We start from the raw sequence: 20,516 nt of genomic DNA, 5'->3' as shown, positions 1-20,516 counted from the left end.
TTGAAATCTGATATTTATATAAATTAAGATTTTAGTATTAATTAATTGTAATATTATGTTTGTTCATAAAGTTTTAACAATCAGAATAATTCACACATGCTCGCATCCATTTTACTGTTATTGGTTTACTGGGCTTTTCATATGTTTGCAGCCCTGGTCCTGCATTCGAATTCTGTAACAAATATTGAATCTAGAGAATTGTGGTTGTTTTGTTTATTTCACTGAAGATGCATCATCACTATACCTACTTAAGCATATTCTCTGCATCTGTATTTATTTAAAAATGCTTTTGCAACCTGACACTGTTCAGCTTTTTTATCTTTTACCAGTATTTGGGGACTTATTGGGGATTCCTTTGATAATTTCAGGAAGAAAGAAGTGGAATGGAAGGAGCCAGTAACTGTCCCAGGTCAGAAAACGCCTCTGAAAAGGATCTACATTACACCCAAAGTTCATTGGAAAACTGCACCCTCAACAATCAGGTATAAAACTGCTGTTTAATTACCCGATATTATCCATACTTTTAGAATGAGAGTGTGCATTTTAAAGTTATGCAAACATAACTTTCATATTTGGTCTAATTGTTGGCTGTTTTGTTCATTCCAGGAGACAATAAGTGGTGTAGACAGAGCTAATATCTTCCCCAAATCAGATGGTACCTCTGAAGACATTCAGCATTCCACAGACTGTTCACAGGTTGAGACTTTCCACATTCAGGTATGATACTTCTTTTTAAAATGTAATTTTAATATAATATACGTTAAGTCCCCACACTGTGCAATGTGCATGATATATGTGAAGTCCCCATGAACTATTGTGTATCACAAATCTTTTTGAAAGATTCACAAGACTCAGGATGAGAAGTGCTGCACCTCCCCCACTATGTCCCCACATTGTCTTCTAAAATTAAATCTCTATACTAAGTCCACACACTACACCTATTTTGATCTATTAGGATTTTGTAACACATGTACAACTCTTAGTACATTTAAACATTGAAAATATGTAGTGTGATTGTAGAATGGCAACGTATCTTTTATGTTTGGATTAATGGCTGACTGTTTTGTTCATTTTAGGAGACAATAAGTGGTACGAACCAAGCCAGTAACTGCCCCAAATCAGATGGTGCCTCTGAAGACAATCAGCATTGCACAGACAGTTCACAGCATGACAGTATCTTCCACATTCAGGTATGAAACTGCTCTTTTTTATGTATTTTAATTACAATATACGTTAAGTCCCCACAATGTGCAATGTGCATGATATATGTGAAGTCCCCATAAAGTATTGTGTATCACAAATGTTTATGAAAGATTCACAAGACTCAGGATGAGAAGTGCTGCACCTCCCCCACAATGTCCCCACATTGTCTTCTAAAAAAAAATCTCTACACTAAGTCCACACACTACACCTATTTTGATCTATTAGGATTTTGTAACAAAATTAATTATTTTAATGACATGTATAACTGTTAGTACATTTAAAACATTGAAAATATGTAGTGTGGTTGTAGAATGGCAACATATCTTTTATGTTTGGTCTAATGGCTGACTGTTTTGTTCATTATAGGAGACAATAAAGGGTATGAACCAAGCCAGTAACTGCCCCAAATCAGATGGTGCCTCTGAAGACAATCAGCATTGCACAGACAGTCCACAGCATGACAGTATCTTCCACATTCAGGTATGAAACTGCTCTTTTTTATGTATTTTAATTACAATATACGTTAAGTCCCCACAATGTGCAATGTGCAAGATATATGTGAAGTCCCCATAAAGTATTGTGTATCACAAATGTTTATGAAAGATTCACAAGACTCAGGATGAGAAGTGCTGCACCTCCCCCACAATGTCCCCACATTGTCTTCTAAAAAAAAAATCTCTACACTAAGTCCACACACTACACCTATTTTGATCTATTAGGATTTTGTGACAAAATAAATTATTTTAATGACATGTATAACTGTTAGTACATTTAAAACATTGAAAATATGTAGTGTGGTTGTAGAATGGCAACATATCTTTTATGTTTGGTCTAATGGCTGACTGTTTTGTTCATTATAGGAGACAATAAAGGGTATGAACCAAGCCAGTAACTGCCCCAAATCAGATGGTGCCTCTGAAGACAATCAGCATTGCACAGACAGTTCACAGCATGACAGTATCTTCCACATTCAGGTATGAAACTGCTCTTTTTTATGTATTTTAATTACAATATACGTTAAGTCCCCACAATGTGCAATGTGCATGATATATGTGAAGTCCCCATAAAGTATTGTGTATCACAAATGTTTATGAAAGATTCACAAGACTCAGGATGAGAAGTGCTGCACCTCCCCCACTATGTCCCCACATTGTCTTCTAAAAAAAAATCTCTACACTAAGTCCACACACTACACCTATTTTGATCTATTAGGATTTTGTAACAAAATTAATTATTTTAATGACATGTATAACTGTTAGTACGTTTAAACATTGAAAATATGTAGTGTGGTTGTAGAATGGCAACGTATCTTTTATGTTTGGTCTAATGGCTGACTGTTTTGTTCATTATAGGAGACAATAAAGGGTACGAACCAAGCCAGTAACTGCCCCAAATCAGATGGTGCCTCTGAAGACAATCAGCATTGCACAGACAGTTCACAGCATGACAGTATCTTCCACATTCAGGTATGAAACTGCTCTTTTTTTATGTATTTTAATTACCATATACGTTAAGTCCCCACAATGTGCACTGTGCATGATATATGTGAAGTCCCCATGACGTATTGTGTATCACAAATGTTTATGAAAGATTCACAAGACTCAGGATGAGAAGTGCTGCACCTCCCCCACTATGTCCCCACATTGTCTTCTAAAAAAACATTTCTACACTAAGTCCACACACTACACCTATTTTGATCTATTAGGATTTTGTAACAAAATTAATTATTTTAATGACATGTATAACTGTTAGTACATTTAAACATTGAAAATATGTAGTGTGGTTGTAGAATGGCAACATATCTTTTATGTTTGGTCTAATGGCTGACTGTTTTGTTCATTATAGGAGACAATAAAGGGTATGAACCAAGCCAGTAACTGCCCCAAATCAGATGGTGCCTCTGAAGACAATCAGCATTGCACAGACCGTCCACAGCATGACAGTATCTTCCACATTCAGGTATGAAACTGCTCTTTTTTATGTATTTTAATTACAATATACGTTAAGTCCCCACAATGTGCAATGTGCATGATATATGTGAAGTCCCCATAAAGTATTGTGTATCACAAATGTTTATGAAAGATTCACAAGACTCAGGATGAGAAGTGCTGCACCTCCCCCACAATGTCCCCACATTGTCTTCTAAAAAAAATCTCTACACTAAGTCCACACACTACACCTATTTTGATCTATTAGGATTTTGTAACAAAATTAATTATTTTAATGACATGTATAACTGTTAGTACATTTAAAACATTGAAAATATGTAGTGTGGTTGTAGAATGGCAACATATCTTTTATGTTTGGTCTAATGGCTGACTGTTTTGTTCATTATAGGAGACAATAAAGGGTATGAACCAAGCCAGTAACTGCCCCAAATCAGATGGTGCCTCTGAAGACAATCAGCATTGCACAGACAGTCCACAGCATGACAGTATCTTCCACATTCAGGTATGAAACTGCTCTTTTTTATGTATTTTAATTACAATATACGTTAAGTCCCCACAATGTGCAATGTGCAAGATATATGTGAAGTCCCCATAAAGTATTGTGTATCACAAATGTTTATGAAAGATTCACAAGACTCAGGATGAGAAGTGCTGCACCTCCCCCACAATGTCCCCACATTGTCTTCTAAAAAAAAATCTCTACACTAAGTCCACACACTACACCTATTTTGATCTATTAGGATTTTGTAACAAAATAAATTATTTTAATGACATGTATAACTGTTAGTACATTTAAAACATTGAAAATATGTAGTGTGGTTGTAGAATGGCAACATATCTTTTATGTTTGGTCTAATGGCTGACTGTTTTGTTCATTATAGGAGACAATAAAGGGTATGAACCAAGCCAGTAACTGCCCCAAATCAGATGGTGCCTCTGAAGACAATCAGCATTGCACAGACAGTTCACAGCATGACAGTATCTTCCACATTCAGGTATGAAACTGCTCTTTTTTTATGTATTTTAATTACCATATACGTTAAGTCCCCACAATGTGCACTGTGCATGATATATGTGAAGTCCCCATGACGTATTGTGTATCACAAATGTTTATGAAAGATTCACAAGACTCAGGATGAGAAGTGCTGCACCTCCCCCACTATGTCCCCACATTGTCTTCTAAAAAAACATTTCTACACTAAGTCCACACACTACACCTATTTTGATCTATTAGGATTTTGTAACAAAATAATTATTTTAATGACATGTATAACTGTTAGTACATTTAAACATTGAAAATATGTAGTGTGGTTGTAGAATGGCAACATATCTTTTATGTTTGGTCTAATGGCTGACTGTTTTGTTCATTATAGGAGACAATAAAGGGTATGAACCAAGCCAGTAACTGCCCCAAATCAGATGGTGCCTCTGAAGACAATCAGCATTGCACAGACCGTCCACAGCATGACAGTATCTTCCACATTCAGGTATGAAACTGCTCTTTTTTATGTATTTTAATTACAATATACGTTAAGTCCCCACAATGTGCAATGTGCATGATATATGTGAAGTCCCCATAAAGTATTGTGTATCACAATGTTTATGAAAGATTCACAAGACTCAGGATGAGAGTGCTGCACCTCCCCCACTATGTCCCCACATTGTCTTCTAAAAAAATCTCTACACTAAGTCCACACACTACACCTATTTTGATAATGACATGTATAACTGTTAGTACATTTAAATTTTGAAATTATGTAGTGTGCTTGCAGAATGCAAACATTACTTTTACATTTGGTCAAATTGCAATCAGACAGTCAGAATTGCACTGCCAGTTCACAGGTTGAGAGTATCTTCCACATTCAGGTATGAAACTGTTCTTTTCAATGTATTTTTATCATAATATCGAATCTCGAATTCCGATCCGCCAAGGTGCAACTGAGCAAAGCACTGTCCCCACACACTTCTCCCCAGGCGCCTTTCATGGCTGCCTACTGCTCACCAACGGTGATGGGTTAAAAGTAAAGGACACATTTAGTTGTGTGCACATGTGCTGTGTTGCAGTGTATCACAATGACAATCACTTCTCTTTTACTTAATAAACATTAAGTCCCTTCAATGTAAATATATGTGACATCCCTACAAAGTAGAATGTGCTTCACCACTATTGTTGAAAGGTTAATAAGACTCAACAAGTTTTGTGTACGTGCCTCAGCAGGTACCCACGTTGTCTTCTAAAATGAAGGCTTTAGTGAAATAGCTAAGAGACTCCATGGTAGCATGAAATGGAGTCTACAACTGACATAAGTGGCTCAGGTAGTGCAGCTCGTTCAGGATCAAATTCAAATTTTATTTGTCACATACACAGTCATACATGATATGATATGCAGTTTTAACAAAAGTGTTTAAGTGTTAGGATATGTTAGGAAGTGTTCAAGTGTTAGGTATATCAATGCAAGCTATGGCAAGAAGGTTTGTGTAGAGTCCAGAACATGAAGGCACTACCAGGAAACAGGCCAGTACATCAGAAGACATGGAGGAGGCAGTAGAAGGGCAACCCAGCAGCAGGACCGCTACCTCCACCTTTGTGCAAGGAGGAACAGGAGGACCTCTGCCAGAGCCCTGCAAAATGACCTCCAGCAGGCCTCTCTGCTCTGCTCAAATGGTCAGAAACAGACTCCACAAGGGTGGTATGAGGGCCCGATGTCCATAGATTGGGGTTTTGCTTACAGCCCAACACTGTGCAGCATGTTTGGCATTTGCCAAAGAACAACAAGATTGGCAAATTCGCCACTGGCGCCCTGTGCTCTTCACAGATGAAACCAGGTTCACACAGAGCACATGTGACATGTGACAGTCTGGAGACGCCATGGAGAACATTCTGATGCCTGCAACATCCTCCAGCATGACCAGTGTGGCAGTGGGTCAGTAGTGGTGTGGGGTGGCATTTCTTTAGGGGGGCGCACAACCCTCCATGTGCTCGCCAGATGTAGCTTGACTGCCATTAACTACCGAGATGAGATCTTCAGACCCCATGTGCACATCTGGGACATCATATCTCGCTTCATCTACCAACACCACGTTGCAACACAGACTGTGCAGGAGTTGGCGGATTCTTTAGACCAGGTCTGGGAGGAGATCCCTCAGGAGACCATCCGTCACCTAAACAGGAGCATGTCCAGTCATTGTAGGGAGGTCATAGAGGCACGTGAAGGCCTCATTACTGGGCCTCATTTTTACTTATTTTAAGGACATTACATCAGCCCATAGTTTGTTTTGCCACTTTAATTTTGAGTGTGACTCCAAATCCAGAGCTTCATGGGTTGATAAATTTGATTTTCATCGATAATTTTTGTGTGATTTTGTAGTTAGCACATTCAACTATGTAAAGAAGTATTTAATAAGAATATTTCATTCATTCAGATGTAGGATGTCTTATTTCTGTGTTCCCTTAATTTGTGAGCAGTGTATTTTCTCCAAGAAAGAATCAAATCCTTAACAATTTTGAATGCATTTGTTTTGTGTTTAAGTGGCTCTTGATGTAGAACCACCCATAGATCCTTCTGCAAAAGAAGTCCAGAAATCTTCAATTGAACAAGCAACAGAAATAACAAGTACCACAACTACCATGAAAGGTACTGTTTGTTAAACTTCATAGAAAGCCTTTATGAACTTAAAAATCTCTGTTTTTTCTGATGTGCTTTGTTCATTCAGGTCGAAAGGTGGTAAAGAAAAAGAAATGGGACAGTGATGAAATGAATGCAGTTGAAAAGCATCTAAACAGGTTCATCAAAACTTGTACAGTGCCAGGAAAACAACAATGTGAGGCCTGTATAAATGCTGAACCTGTTGCCTTGAAAGACAGGGATTGGTTGTCTGTAAAGTTCTTTGTGAAGAACAAAATCACTACCCTTAAAAGAAGAATGTAAAGTCAGTTATTTTATTTTGTTTGGTATCTTATTTTCTGGTATTTTAGATTTCTGGTTATTACATTTGTTTTAAAAGGATCTTAGAATCTCTTTTTTTTTTTTTTGGAAATGGGTGCAATTCAGTAAAGTGTCTTTGAATCGAATGTAAATATGTACAGAATACTGTTCAGAATGCTACATAAAAATAGCAAAAAAAAATAAATATTTTATTCATGTTATTAAATTTTGATCTTTTCATTCATTATAGCTGCATCCCAGCTGTTTCGTCCCCATGTTGTTCACAAGTACCTACATCTTACAGTTAACCAGACAGTTCACTATGTGTGTCTGCTGGTCCTCACAAGTGATGTCTACCAGACAAGGTCCCCAGTTTGTAGGAAAATGTCACATTGCTTTATTAATGTATTTTCTATATTTTAAAGTGACAGTCATTTTTAAAGCCTCAAATGAAACATAAATCTATCTTTAGATTTTTCATAAAGCCTTTAGAAATGCACGTCCCCACGATGTGGCATCGTGCATGTAGTCCCCAAATTGCGGCTACACAAGTATGTGTGTGTGTGTGTGTGTGTGTGTGTGTGTGTGTGTGTGTGCATAAAAAAAAAAGAGAGACAATGATGTCATCTTCTGAAACTTCTTTTGTAGCCCTGTGGTAAGCCGGTGGAGTTTCTGTGGGCGGGGAGGTGGGTGTGGTCTGAGTGCCTGAAGGTGAATGGCTGCCCTCGTGTGTACAGTGGAGCTGTTGCATGATAACTTGTCAAAAGTTTAAAGAGGAGGAGAAGAAAGGGTCTGTTGTTGGAGATGTGTTTTCATCACATTAATGTTAATGCTATTTGTAATTTGCCGGTGATTTAACAGGTAATAAACCTTCATCAGCAGAAACCCGAAGTGCGAAGTGTGAAATGCTAAGGAAGAATTGCTCCCAACATGTCACAGCCCTCTTCCCTGCTGTCACAGTGTCTTAGTAGTATTGAGGTCATTCCAAAATACATTTCTCCTCTCTATCAGATGAGCCGACGCTCATCTTCTTCTACCTTTACCTGTGCACGATGTGCTGATGCATCTTCAGACTTGCGGTTCCCCGATGGACCGATCTGTGGGTGCTGTGCGGTGTGCAGTTTTTCTTTTTTTAATGTTTTATTTGTGATTTTCAATTTTTCAACAACAAACAAATAACAGCTGTTGACCAATATCCACCCACCACCCTCAGTCCCACCCGTCAAACAGCAAGGAGAGAAATAAATAAATAAGAAAAGCAAAAAAACTTAATAATTAACAACAAAAAACCTAAATAATTAAAAAATGTAAAAAAAAAATAAAAAATAAAAAAAGGGAAGGGAAGCAGTCTCCTCTCAGTGTTGTAGTATTTTACTTTGTAATGTCAATGCTGGACTTAACTGGATGATTTAACTGGATGATTTAACATAATCAATAAATGGTGACCATGTCTCCTCGAACTTTTCCTGACGATTAGCTTGACTGCACCGCAGTTTTTCCAACCGCAACATGGAGAGCATTTCCTTAATCCAACCATTGAAAGGGGGGGGGTGCAGTTTTTCTTTTGTTCAGTATTTGATGATTGTGGACACACAAGCAACAACATGACCTGGTTTTCTGTTACATTCTGCTGCACTGAAGTGACCTTTCCAGGTCACCCAGTCTCAAGGAGAGCCGCAGCAGTCCTGCATTTGACTGATAAGCGCCCAGCCCTTTCCACATTTGTGCATTTCTTTATTGCACACCTATACGTGTATCTTTCTGATGGGTGTGGCGACACTGATCGTTAATGCCCACGGAGAACACTCACATTTCCTTCACACACCCCTGCAATGACCCGGCCATGGCTCAGCGCTGTGACATCTGACCGACTGTAAAAAATAAACAAGCGTCATGATGTTAAAGCCGGTTATGCAGAATGCGGACTTAATTAATCGGCAGCGGCTCCCGGAGCCGTGCGGCTTCAGTGGCTGCGCCGTATCGTTTATCGCTCAGCTCGCCTTTATATAGCCAAAGAGCAGCTGCCTCACCACCCCCACCCTCAGCCACGCCACCTACCCTCTATAAGCACCTCGCCCCTCACACTTACCACACACAGACACACGCCTCCGACCGACGCTGACTCTACAGGGCCCACTGGGTAGCCATGGCAGACAAGCGGGGCTCCGGCGCTTCCTCCAGGACGCCGCTGGGGAAGAAGGACAGGAGGCCGGAGAGAGACGCTTCGGCGGAGGCAGAGAGGGAGGAGAAGCAGGCGGAGGGTGAGGTCAATGGGGACGCAGCAGCTGAGGGAGCCGCGGCCAACGGCCAGGATAACGGCGAGCTCACCGTGGAGCCCATGGAGCTGCCTCCGTTTGAGATCATCGCAGGGTGGGTGAGCACATCGTTCTGTACGGAGACACTATAGAACGCGGTACAGGCCACGAGGTAGACCAGAGTGTCTCACTATAGATTAGAGATCAGACCATGTCTCACTTCAGATTCTACAGCATAATGAAGCGCATGCCGCATCTCCTGCTGCTCCACAGACCACTGTGTGGAAACGTTAGAATTCCATGCCGTGCCCCACAGGCATGTTTAGATAGGAATGCCATTCGTCACCTGCTACAGCCGATCAATGACTTGGGTGTCAAAGCTGATGTATGTCACACGCAGGCCCGCCGTGGAGGCGTCCTGCAGTTTGGGGAAATAGGAAGTGGCCGCGATCCGGAACACTGATGTGCACCTGTTTTAATGCGCTGGATTAAAGAAAACGGCGGCCCCGGCCAGTTCAGACCGCAGCTGGAACTGGGTCATGTCGTCTGACCGGCCACCGTGCCCGGCCTAAACTTAGCACAGCTCCTCATGGCCGCCGCACCTGTTGACATTTGAAAGCGCTCCAAATGTTCATGCCACCTCAGCAGTACTTCAGACAGCCCGGAATAGAATCAACTGTCTGCAGACTCCAGGTCTTTATTGCATATGTAATTAGTCACCTATGAACCGGTTCTTCTAAGACTTGTGATGTGGACCTAGGACTTTTTCGAGGTTGAAGACAGTCCCTTGATTCAGTAGCACTGGCGAAGTCACCCACTCCCATAGTACATTAACATTTACAGCATTTACCAGACGCCCTTATCCAGAGCGACTTACAATCAGTAATTACAGGGACAGTCCCCCCCTGGAGACACTCAGGGTTAAGTGTCCTGATCAGGGACACAATGGTAGTAAGTGGGATTTGAACCTGGTTCTTCTGGTTAATAGGCGAGTGTGTTACCCACTAGGCCACTACCACCCTCTACAGTGGGCCAACCAGAAGATCCAGGTTCGAACCCCACTCACTACCATCGTGTCCCTGAGCACGACTCCAGGGGGGGACTGTCCCTGTTACTACTGATTGTACTGATTGATAAATGTCATAAATGTATATGCAGTGACACAACATACACCTGGGGGTCTATCGTACCTGCCCTTTTCTCGAGTTGCTGCTTGTGAAAGGGTTTGGCGTTTTTGTAAATTTGTTTGGGTGATTGGTAAATGTATTTGGCACGTTGTGAATCCATTTTATACGTTTTTGTGGGAAATATGTGTTTGTTTTATGAAACGTTCATTTTACTTGCCCTTGTACCAGGATGTCACTGGTGTTTCCCATCCCCATGGCTCAGAACTATATGTAAAGAGTGAACTGATGTTCCCTCTGAGTAACACAGAGAGCAGTGAACTCATTTTATCCTTATTCAGAACAACCTTCTCCTCTTTCCAGGGACCGAATTGATCCATTTTTCTTCAAGTTCCAGTTCAAGAATGTTGAGTACTCCTCCGGACGCAACAAGACCTTCCTTTGCTACCTGGTGGACGAGGGGAAGGAGGGATTGCTGAGGGGATATCTGGAGGACGAGCACTCCTCTGCCCATGCAGAGGAGGCCTTCTTCCAGCAGATCCTAGCCAACTACGACCCGGCGCTGAACTACGCCATCACCTGGTACGTCTCCTCCAGTCCCTGCAGTGCCTGTGCGGCCAAGCTGGTGCAGATCCTAAAGGCACGCAAGACCACACGCCTCACCATCTTCAGCGCTCGCCTCTTCCTGTGGGAGGAGCCGGAGATCCAGGCAGGCCTGAAGGCCCTTGCAGCTGCAGGCTGCAAACTACGCATGATGAAGCCCCTGGACTTTTCCTACGTCTGGGACACGTTTGTGGAGAGCGACGAGGAACACTTCACGGTGTGGGAGGACTGTCAGGAAAACTATGAGTACTACCAGGAGAAGCTGGCCGACATCCTGCAGTGACAGTGAGTGACATCTGATTTGGATTCAGAGCACAACACAGCAGATTAGCAGATTAATCACAAACTCTACCTCAGTGAACAACAGGTTACAAAACACACAACCACTGCACCCTAATTTGTCCCTGTTAGATGCACAAATGATCTAATCTGAAATAGAGTAGTCGTAATACTGCTGCTGAAACCTGTTTCAAGTCCAAGACCAAACATGAGGAGCAGACGGGGCACTGCGTCTTTCTGCATCATTTCAATTTCAAGAACATTACACGTCTAATTTGAAACCAAAATTCCCTGCCTCCAATATGCATGTTAATGCCAGACATGTAGGGTGGTAGTAGCCTACTCAGGGACACTACCATCGTGTCCCTGAGCAAGACACTTAACCCTGAGTGTCTCCAGGGGGGGACTGTCCCTGTAACTACTGATTGTGAGTCCCTCTGGATAAGGGTGTCTGGTAAATGCTGTAAATGTAACATGTGCAGAGTGTTTGTTTTATCTCAATGCCGTCTTGAATCACATTTGGAAATAAGATTCAGAAATGGAATAACCCCCCCATGTCTCCCTTCTCTCCCCCTGTCTCTGTAGTTCTGAGTATCAGGACCATGAACGCAGGTAGCTCGGAGTTACGGGAGGCGGAACCCTCCACACCCGGTTCAACTGGTTGGGCTTCAGAACCAAACCGTGTTGGTTTCAGAAGCCGTTTTCTGTGGTCTCTTTGTTTTCTTACGGATGGTTGCGCCACGAACACCAGACGAGCTGGAGCGGGCGACTTCATTGGGTGTCTGAGTTTGTAAAATTGTTTTTGAAAAAGTTCATTTGGTCTAATTTTACCATGTAATTTTTTGCACATGACATAGATTTACCTCCATGTTTTTATGTTTTTATGTTTTTATGTGTTCATCGGTCATGCTTTTTTTTATCACCATGGCTCATATACTTTGGAAAGTCTCTTGTTTTCTGTGATTAATTGCCATTGACTTGCTCGCCTTCACAGCGTATAAAGTAGTGGAACATCAACAGAAGAACGAAAACGTTTTATTATATTGCCTTTTGCATACAGCTCTCAATTGAACACACATTTTGACAGATTTCCAAAAATGTCAGCTGCATAGCAAAGAGAAGTTCTTGGGTTTAGTGATATATACGTCATTAAATTGACATTAAATGATCTACAATGCCAAGCTGTTTTCCATGAGTTCAGAAACAGGGAGATCAGTAGATGAAGCTTCTCAAATCTGTAGTGCAGAACGTCTGCTGATGGGCTCCCGGCGTCAGTGAGCAGCGGCTGGAATTTATGAGCAGATGCTGGACGTCATGATGCTCGCAAAGCTTGGAGAGGCGTTGTGCTCACGGGAAGCGAGGAGACCTGAGCGCTGAGATGAGGACGTGGTGAGTGGTCATGGGTCCGGCTTCAGGGTGGCGGCTATTTTTCAGAGTTTGGCAGGACACCGGTCATGTAGGGCTGGAACAGGTCACTCAGGAGGGTCTCTGTCTGCCCCTGGTGGTCGCTGGTGCCTCTGGCAGCCTGAGAGTGCAGCCGCTGGGGACTCTTCTGGTGACACCCGGAGGGCTCATCGTCCACGGCGACGGTGCGGGTCTGGGCTGTGTGCAGCCCCTCCATGGCGCTGGAGAGCCAGATGAGCCTCTTCAGGCTCTGGATGGTGCGCCCGCGGTCGTGCATCAGCTGGTGCTCCGTCACTGCCCTCCTACAACACACAGGGCTCATCAAAACGCATTTTAAAAGTCAAACCAAACCACTATTTTGAGCTCTGTACATAAAAAAAACGTGTTCGTTGTTCCTGTAGATCCTAAATGTGCGGTCCAGTTGTTACAGATGTTTTTGAGATAAACTCAGTTGAAGGCTGAAGAGTGCTGCCTCACCTCTGGTTGTCCTGACACCGACCGACCGTGAACACCAACAGCGCCAGAACGACCGCAGCTTGTGCGGATTTCTGAGGCGAAGACATGGTCTAAAACAGATGTAATCGACTGGTGGTAAATGGACATAGTTTTCATATTAAAAACAAGAATTTCATCAATAAAATATTATTCCCAAGGCAATATCTAAGTAAAATGTCTATGGTTCATTTCTTTGGAAATTAACCTTAGAAGCGTAAAAATAACACGATACGCAGTTGATCCAAAGTACCAAACCAAAGTAAAGAGCACTGGGTTCGATGGGACTCACCTGCTGACTGGAGTCTCTGCTGGTGCCACCTGCAGATGCTGGGACCTGCTGGAAGCCTGGTGCCCGTGGCTTTTATAGACTTCAGCGAAGAACCTGCAATTGTGCCATATAGGGAGATCTTCACTGAAGACCCTCCCACACCACACAGCCTGACATGAATCGGAGGAAGAAGATCAAAAATCGAAACGCAAATGCCAATCCGGAAATAGCTTTGGGATGATTTTAAATATGATGTGAATCACTCCAGTAAAGGCTGAGCAGGTTAATCTTCTATGATTGAGCTTTCTTTCATTCTGATCCTTCATCTCCAATGACAAAGGTGTTTGCTCTGTAAATAAATTAGAATATTTGTAAAGCTCAATCCTTTTTAGACCCCTGAATGAGACAAAGGCTTCAAAGGCATATGAATGTGTGACAGCAAATGAATTACATTGATTCACCAGCAATGTTAAACCCAGCATTTCTTTATGCATTCTGTCTGCGAAGCTTGAAGGTAAGTTAATACTTCAAATTCCACAATTTGTGCATCCAACAACCTGGATCTGTTGTGCCGTTGCGCTTTCACGTCTCTGTGCTGACGGAATGTCACCTGTATCACATTTTTACCCCACAGAGATGGTCCCTATGGTGTCACCTCTGCATCTAATGATGCATGCTGGCGTGCTGGTATCCCTGCATGAGAAATGCAGCCACGGTGGAAACAAGAGTGGAAACGAGCGGCGACTCAAAAAATTCCTGAAGGCTGAAAGCCTACTGGCCGGCAACGGGGCCCTGAAAAAATAAATGATTCTGTCGCCCCGAAATAACCAGGCCTCGGTGTCAAGGTCATAAAGTGGCTGCAGCACAAACACACAAACATACCAATAAAACACATAAGGTGACGTGTATGATGATGGCCAGGGTGCCCATGCTCTTTCATCTGTACCATGGAGCAATGATGTCTGGACAGCAGGATGTGTGTGTGTGTGTGTGTGTGTGGCTTGTGTGGGGAAGACCTAAAGACAGTGTGATACTTAAGGTAATATTCTGGCAATAAGATTTTTTTTTACCTGTTTCACCAGTTCATAGCCACCCCACCATCACTACAGCCTCCTCTCCTTACCACTCCTGTCCTCCAACACCCCATATTGCGCCATCCTTCCCCCCAGCACCCTCCCAACATTATCATGGCATCCTGCCCCTCCCGGAGTCACAGCAGACCAGGTCCGGGGACAACTGAGGAAGCTCCGCCCCACAAAGGCATCAGGGCCCAGACAAGGTGCGTCCGTGGCTCCTGAAGACCTGTGCTGCTGAACTCGGTGAACTGCTACAACGAGCCTTCATCCTCAGTGTTAGACTTGCAGCCCTCTGGAGGAAATCCTGCATCGCCACGGTCCCCCAAAAAAAAAACGGCCTAGCGAGCTGAACGGCTTCCGGTCGGTGGCATTCGTGTTACACTTCTCGAAGACTCCAGAGCAACTATTCCTCAACCTCCTCAAGCTCAAGGTACAACATGCCCAGGAGCCTTTACAGCTCACCTACCAGGCAGATGTCTGAGTAGAAGTTGTTCTTCTGTACCTCCTACACTGAGTCCACTCAATCTGGCCCTGTCTGCTCCTGAAAAAGTGTCCAGGATTTGGATGGACTTGGATCACCAGCTAACCCGCTGAATGAACACAGTACGTCTGGCTGAAGACCATCGCATCCGACACTGTGATCAGCAGCACAGGAGCACCTTTCTTCGAAGTGGTGTGCTGGGGGAGCCGCACAGCAAAAGTTGAAGTTGAACATTTAACATTTAACAAAAAAAACATAGAGACAACAATGAGACAGACAGCGCTAAACAAGTGAAATGAATAATAAATGTGCAAAGTAAAATAGTACAAATGCTGCTGTGCAAAATCTAGCGGTGGGAAAACTAATAGATAATATTACAGATAAATAATATTACAATTTCAGAGGTAGTGCAAAGGTGAGGACGCATCCAGGCTGGCATGAAGCTGGACGACCTGGGGACAGTGGCAGAGAAAGGGACAGGATGCTTATTCCAGGACCAACAGAAACTCCATCATCAACTGGGGACAGAGGATAACCGGGAGGAGCATGAACAATTAGCCTAACCAAACCAACATTTTTTAATGATCACTATTTACACCACTAGATCTACCTGCATGCCTACCAGTTTTACTTCTGGTTTAACACCAGCTCACACCCACCCAAACACAGTGGTTACAGTGAGAAGTCAAAAAGGGAACTTGCATGCACAGCCATGATCACGTTTTTAAGAAAGAAAACACAGGATAAAATCCAGCATGCTCCATTAAACAATTTTCATAATATCCATTAAAATTTGGGATTCGAAGCCACAACCTTCCGATTAAGGGATTACATTTCATTGTGTGCAGCGTGTGCTTTGTTGCAGTGTTTAAGAATGACAAACGCTTTCAGTACAAAATAATCCCAAATATATTCGTAAAGTGAGGAATAGGAACCGGAGGGACCAGGGTTGAGAATCGATCTGATTGGCTTAACGCAGACCGGCATGGTTGCCAAGACCATGGTTTTCATGCAGAAAATAAAGTGTCGTCAGGGTGATGATGTCTGGGGGTAGTATCAAATGGAAAAATAGTTAAAATAGGAAAAAAAGTTAGGTAGGTCGTTGGGTAAATTGTTTTAATTCCAACAATAAAACTACACAGTTTCTTGTTTTGCTTTTATAAATCAGTGCTCTCTTGCCGCTGGTCTTCGGCGGATACGCGACGTGGGCGACGTTTCGTCGCCACCTGGCAACCGCAGCGCCCACGTGACCTCGGCCGAGCGAGAAGCGGATATTCGGCTGCGGCGTGAGCCACTTGGCCTCGGATCGACTCGGTTGGAGGACGTAGTGCGGAGAGCGCTGTTCGAACATAAAACGGGGAAAACAAAAGCAGCAAGCTGGAAAGAAGGGCCAATAAATGTACGTATTTCGCTTAACCCTTCCGCGGAGCATTTGGCTCTTTTTTTTCTTTTTAGTTTTTTTTTTTTTCATTGCAAAATGCTAACGTGTTCGTAAGGACAAAGCGGCGGCCATTTTCCGCGCCTGGCGCGACGAGCCGCTTTTCTCCGCCGCGTGTTTTTCTGGACTGGCCCCGTTCACGGAGCGCCGTCGCGGTGTTGTTCGTCGTCGGCAGCCGCGGTTTTTGCGTTCCTCGCCACCCGGTCGCCGTCCGTGGTCTCCGCTCCCCCGGACGGCCGACGGGGGCCTTTAGCCTTTAGCACGACGAGGGATTTGCGGCCGCCATTTCGCAGCGAAACCGGAACCGTCGCCGCTGGCGGCCGAATGGGTTCGACCAGGACCCGTCCCCGCGGCTTCCGATCGAATTAACCTGACGTGTTACATTGTTTGAATTTTATTTTTCTTCTTATGGTATTTAACGTGCGCACTGCTTTTTTTTTCCCCCTCCCCGCTGCAGCACCAGTCATGCACAGGGACTGTCCTCTCGACTGCAAGGTCTACGTGGGGAACCTGGGGAACAGCGGCAACAAGACCGAGCTGGAGCGGGCGTTCGGCTACTACGGACCCCTGCGCAGCGTCTGGGTGGCCAGGAACCCGCCCGGCTTCGCCTTCGTCGAGTTCGAGGATCCCAGAGACGCCACGGACGCCGTGAGGGAGCTGGATGGAAGGTACGAGGAGGCTGGAGAATAGGCCGGAGCACGACCGAGCCCGCTTTGAACTTGGACAAGACACAATTCAATTTAATAAATGTAGTTTAGCAAGTTGTTGTTGTTTTTTTTTTTTTTACACAAAATTCAGAGAACACGTGTTCATAGTATGTGGTATTACCCTAGCTGCTAACACAGTCCTCTATGAACCAGAAGACCCAGGTTCAAACCCCACTTACTACCATTGAGTCCCTGAGCAGGACACTTAACCCTGAGTGTCTTTAGGGGGGACTGTCCCTGTAACTACTGATTGTAAGTCGCTCTAGATAAGGGTGTCTGGTAAATGTAATTGGGAATTCTTTTGAATGCTTTTGCTAGTTTTAAGACTTTGCCTCACGAGTGTGACAAAGGGGTGGAAGTAGCCTAGTGGGTAACACACTCGCCTGTGAACCAGAAGACCCAGGTTCGAATCCCGCTTACTACCATTGTGTCCCTGAGCAAGACACTTAACCCTAAAATTGCTCCAGGGAGACTGTCCCTGTAACTACTGATTGTAAGTTGCTCTGGATAAGGGCGTCTGATAAATGCTGTAAATGTAAATGAGTGTGCGTGTCGCCTGCAGGACGTTGTGTGGATGTCGGGTCCGAGTGGAGCTGTCCAATGGCGAGAAGCGCACTCGCTCCAGGGGACCTCCGCCTTCCTGGAGCCGCCGCCCGCGGGACGACTACCGCCGCCGCAGCCCCCCGCCTCGCCGCAGGTAACCCTCGCCGCCACCCAGGCCCGCGCCGGGCGGCCGCTGAACACTTTGTTCCTCTTTCCAGTCGTAGAAGTATACGCTCCGGTTTCTTCCGCACAGCGTCTCTTGAGCGTGCGGGTGCGGTTATTAGTCCCCGTTACCATAGTTACTAGTTGAATGAGTTCCAGCATATTTGACTTAAGTCTAATGTGTAGAGGGGACATAAGTCTTTCTCCCTCCCTCCTGGTGATGTCCTCCAGCAGTCATGAGCAGGTTTTTAATATGTAGTTTGGGGGTGGGTGGGGCTATTCTAGAGTTGGTTGGTTGTGATGTCAGTGTAATTTTCTGAAAGGCTGTTTATTTTTCATTTTTCTTTAATTTCCTCTCTATATTAATAAAAATGAACCCCGTTGCAGAGTCACCACCATGCCTCTCCTCACCACCCTGAGTCAGTCAACTAGCCTTCTTTCAGCATCATGTGACCGCTGACCAGCGTGCCCCATTCAGCTTGGCTGGTGTTGTCACATGACCCGGGCATGGCCGCTCGACAGGTCGCACCAGCCCATTGGTTCCTGAGTGTGCCTTTCTCAGCCTCCTCCTCCAACCTTAACCCAATCGGCAGCGGCCCACATCACATTCCTGACCAATCAGCGTTTTACGTTTCCAAATGTCTACACTACAACCTACCAGCAACAGCCCTCGTCTAACCAATAAAAGCAGGAAAAATCCACAGCCAGCCCCCATCCGCCAGCCAACTAATCAGCTTGCAGCATCTGGCCACTCCTTTCATTCTGCCCACCGGCCTACAGTCTGCCTCCCCTTCGTCATTTCTAGCTTGTTGAAAACCAAAAGACTAGTAAGTTCTTCCTGCTTCATACAGTTTACTGCTGATCACAGACAGCTCCTACAGTCACACACACTTTCATTTCTCAGCAGGGTTGCTTTTTAATTATTTCAGTGGTTTTTATAAAAAAAAAATTTTTTTTTTTTTACATTAAAAAAAAAAAGCTTTTAATGGTATAAACCAGTGAAGCAAATAAGCCAGAATAACAGCAGTCGAGATCAGGGGTAAGAGACACTGTCAGCTCAGTGTGTGTTGTGTTTCGAGGGGAAGCTTTATGGCTACTGTAACCTCAGGGCCACCCTCTCAGCTTTTTTTATTTTATTTTTTTTATTCTTGCTCAGTCCTCCCTTTTGGTTAGATTTTTGGTCCCTTACCTCCACAGCTGGAAGCTTGTTGTACCAATCCTGACACTCAGAGTGCGGCACGGCACTCCCACGGCTTAGGTGGGCTGTGAGGAGGTGTGCTTAGCACTGTAGTAGTCAAGGGGCTGGGCTGAGGGGGGTTTGTTTTTATGTTCCTCCACTCTCCCCCCTCTTATTCTGCTCTTCTCCCTCCTCCCAGATCTCCCCGCAGGAGGAGCTTCAGCCGCAGTCGCAGCAGGTGAGCGGCGCCGCTTGGGACCGGCCTTCTACTGGCTACTGAGAAATGAAATGGCCCGTCTTAACCAGAGTTGTGTTCCTCTGCAGGTCTCTTTCCAGGGACAGGAGGAGGGAGAGGTCCCTGTCTCGGGACAGGAACCACAAACCCTCTCGCTCATTCTCCAGGTCACGCAGGTGAGTTTCCTGTTTCAGACCACCTTTTTATTTATTTTAATTATTTTTTTAAAAATCCACTCCTATCTCAACCAATATTTAAAATGATATTTATTTTTTTTTCCCTCCCCAGCCGCTCCCGATCCAATGAGAGGAAGTAGTTGTTCTCCAGAGCTCCGGACTAAAGTTGTTTTAAAAAGACACGGTCATCCTTCAATTTTTCATATGATGGATTTTTTTTTTTTTTTTTTTCCTCCCTGTCCTCTCCCCTCCTTGTGGGTTTTTTTGTAATGGACATTCTCGTCACCTCTGGCTTTTGTAAATAGTAGTCTTTTTGCAGGTGTAATGCTTTACGAGACTCTAGTTCCACCGTATTTTTAAAAGATTATTTTAGTCTGTTCGGTCTGTCGGTGGTTTGTCACTCGCTCGTGAAGAGAAGCCGCTAGTAGCCGCCAGTGAGCCCATTCCACACCGCATGATTATGTTTTTCCTCGATTTTTAAATCTGGTGGTGCTCATTTGGGATGTTAAGTCGGGCTCTGCAGTCGGCATTCATTTTTCCAATTTAGAGTTTCTAGGTGGCATCTTTTTTCAACCAACATTCAAAGAACTTGATGTAGAAACATGTACGGCACTATTTTTTTTTTTTTCCTTTATCTTCAACCTTTTGTCTCCGTTTGTGACATCCTTATTAAAACTGGTTAACAGTAAGCTTGTGTGATGTTTTATTCCCATTTTATTTTCAACATTAGTGCTAGTTTTTTTTTTTTTTTCCTCTGCCTCTTAGGTGGTGGCCAGTGAACTTCCCCTCGAAATCTGACCAGAGTATTTTCTAGCTGCAGCTTAGCCTTCCTCTTTAGAGAATATTTAGACTGCTCCCCAATAATGTGAGTCCTCGTGAACTGGGTGTCTTATCAGATGTTGTACATGTACTTAAACCTGCTACTGGTCTTGATTAACTGAATATTACAGGTAACCATTACTTATTCATGTAACCCGACTTGCTTCCTCTCACTTCCTTAATTGCCATCTCCAGT

At 43.9% G+C, this 20,516-nt stretch overlaps 3 protein-coding genes and 1 long non-coding RNA gene across 6 annotated transcripts; 3 read left to right on the top strand and 1 right to left on the bottom strand.

Moving 5' to 3' along the window:
* Positions 1 to 1,128: 1,128 nt before the first annotated feature.
* On the top strand, positions 1,129 to 7,163 carry LOC114800774 (uncharacterized). Its single transcript, XR_003751431.1, has 3 exons — positions 1,129 to 1,190; positions 6,683 to 6,787; positions 6,867 to 7,163. It is a non-coding gene; the product is annotated as an uncharacterized LOC114800774 (long non-coding RNA).
* A 1,972-nt stretch (positions 7,164 to 9,135) lies between these two features.
* apobec2a (apolipoprotein B mRNA editing enzyme, catalytic polypeptide-like 2a) lies at positions 9,136 to 12,514 on the top strand. Its single transcript, XM_028998482.1, has 3 exons — positions 9,136 to 9,448; positions 10,821 to 11,345; positions 11,925 to 12,514. The coding sequence occupies exons 1-2, from the start codon at positions 9,225 to 9,227 to the stop codon at positions 11,341 to 11,343; spliced, it is 747 nt and encodes a 248-aa protein (XP_028854315.1). The 5' UTR covers positions 9,136 to 9,224; the 3' UTR covers positions 11,344 to 11,345; positions 11,925 to 12,514.
* On the bottom strand, positions 12,470 to 13,562 carry pth4 (parathyroid hormone 4). The gene is made up of 3 exons (XM_028998483.1): positions 13,528 to 13,562; positions 13,221 to 13,309; positions 12,470 to 13,045 (listed from the first exon to the last, which is right to left on the bottom strand). Exons 2-3 carry the CDS (start codon positions 13,304 to 13,306, stop codon positions 12,763 to 12,765), a joined length of 369 nt encoding a protein of 122 aa, XP_028854316.1. The 5' UTR covers positions 13,307 to 13,309; positions 13,528 to 13,562; the 3' UTR covers positions 12,470 to 12,762.
* A 2,742-nt stretch (positions 13,563 to 16,304) lies between these two features.
* Positions 16,305 to 20,190, top strand: srsf3b (serine and arginine rich splicing factor 3b). 3 transcript variants are annotated; one of them, XR_003751419.1, is made up of 6 exons: positions 16,305 to 16,462; positions 16,959 to 17,169; positions 17,771 to 17,905; positions 18,301 to 18,740; positions 19,290 to 19,328; positions 19,415 to 19,501. XR_003751419.1 is itself a non-coding variant. In XM_028998305.1 (6 exons), exons 2-6 carry the CDS (start codon positions 16,967 to 16,969, stop codon positions 19,639 to 19,641), a joined length of 492 nt encoding a protein of 163 aa, XP_028854138.1. In that variant the 5' UTR covers positions 16,305 to 16,462; positions 16,959 to 16,966; the 3' UTR covers positions 19,642 to 20,190. The 3 variants fall into 3 exon arrangements, 2 of the variants coding, with proteins under 2 accessions (XP_028854138.1, XP_028854139.1); XM_028998305.1 differs by lacking the exon at positions 18,301 to 18,740 and adding an exon at positions 19,614 to 20,190; XM_028998306.1 differs by lacking the exons at positions 19,290 to 19,328; positions 19,415 to 19,501 and having other exon boundaries at positions 18,301 to 18,900.
* Positions 20,191 to 20,516: the final 326 nt, after the last annotated feature.

This window comes from Denticeps clupeoides, chromosome 12 (genome assembly GCF_900700375.1).
Source record: "Denticeps clupeoides chromosome 12, fDenClu1.1, whole genome shotgun sequence".
In the NCBI taxonomy this organism is placed as follows: Eukaryota; Metazoa; Chordata; class Actinopteri; order Clupeiformes; family Denticipitidae; genus Denticeps; species Denticeps clupeoides.
This window is presented reverse-complemented; position numbering and strand designations above follow the sequence as displayed.

Bases quoted from the DNA above. Each gene is read 5' to 3' on its own strand.
- srsf3b (XM_028998305.1), top strand. From the start codon at position 16,967: ATGCACAGGGACTGTCCTCTCGACTGCAAGGTCTACGTGGGGAACCTG. The intron at 19,329-19,414 runs GTGAGCGGCGCC...GTTCCTCTGCAG, and splicing joins TTCAGCCGCAGTCGCAGCAG to GTCTCTTTCCAGGGACAGGA. The intron at 19,502-19,613 runs GTGAGTTTCCTG...TTCCCTCCCCAG, and splicing joins TCATTCTCCAGGTCACGCAG to CCGCTCCCGATCCAATGAGA.
- pth4 (XM_028998483.1), bottom strand. From the start codon at position 13,306: ATGTCTTCGCCTCAGAAATCCGCACAAGCTGCGGTCGTTCTGGCGCTG. The intron at 13,046-13,220 runs GTGAGGCAGCAC...TGTGTGTTGTAG, and splicing joins CGGTGTCAGGACAACCAGAG to GAGGGCAGTGACGGAGCACC.
- apobec2a (XM_028998482.1), top strand. From the start codon at position 9,225: ATGGCAGACAAGCGGGGCTCCGGCGCTTCCTCCAGGACGCCGCTGGGG. The intron at 9,449-10,820 runs GTGGGTGAGCAC...TCCTCTTTCCAG, and splicing joins CCGTTTGAGATCATCGCAGG to GGACCGAATTGATCCATTTT.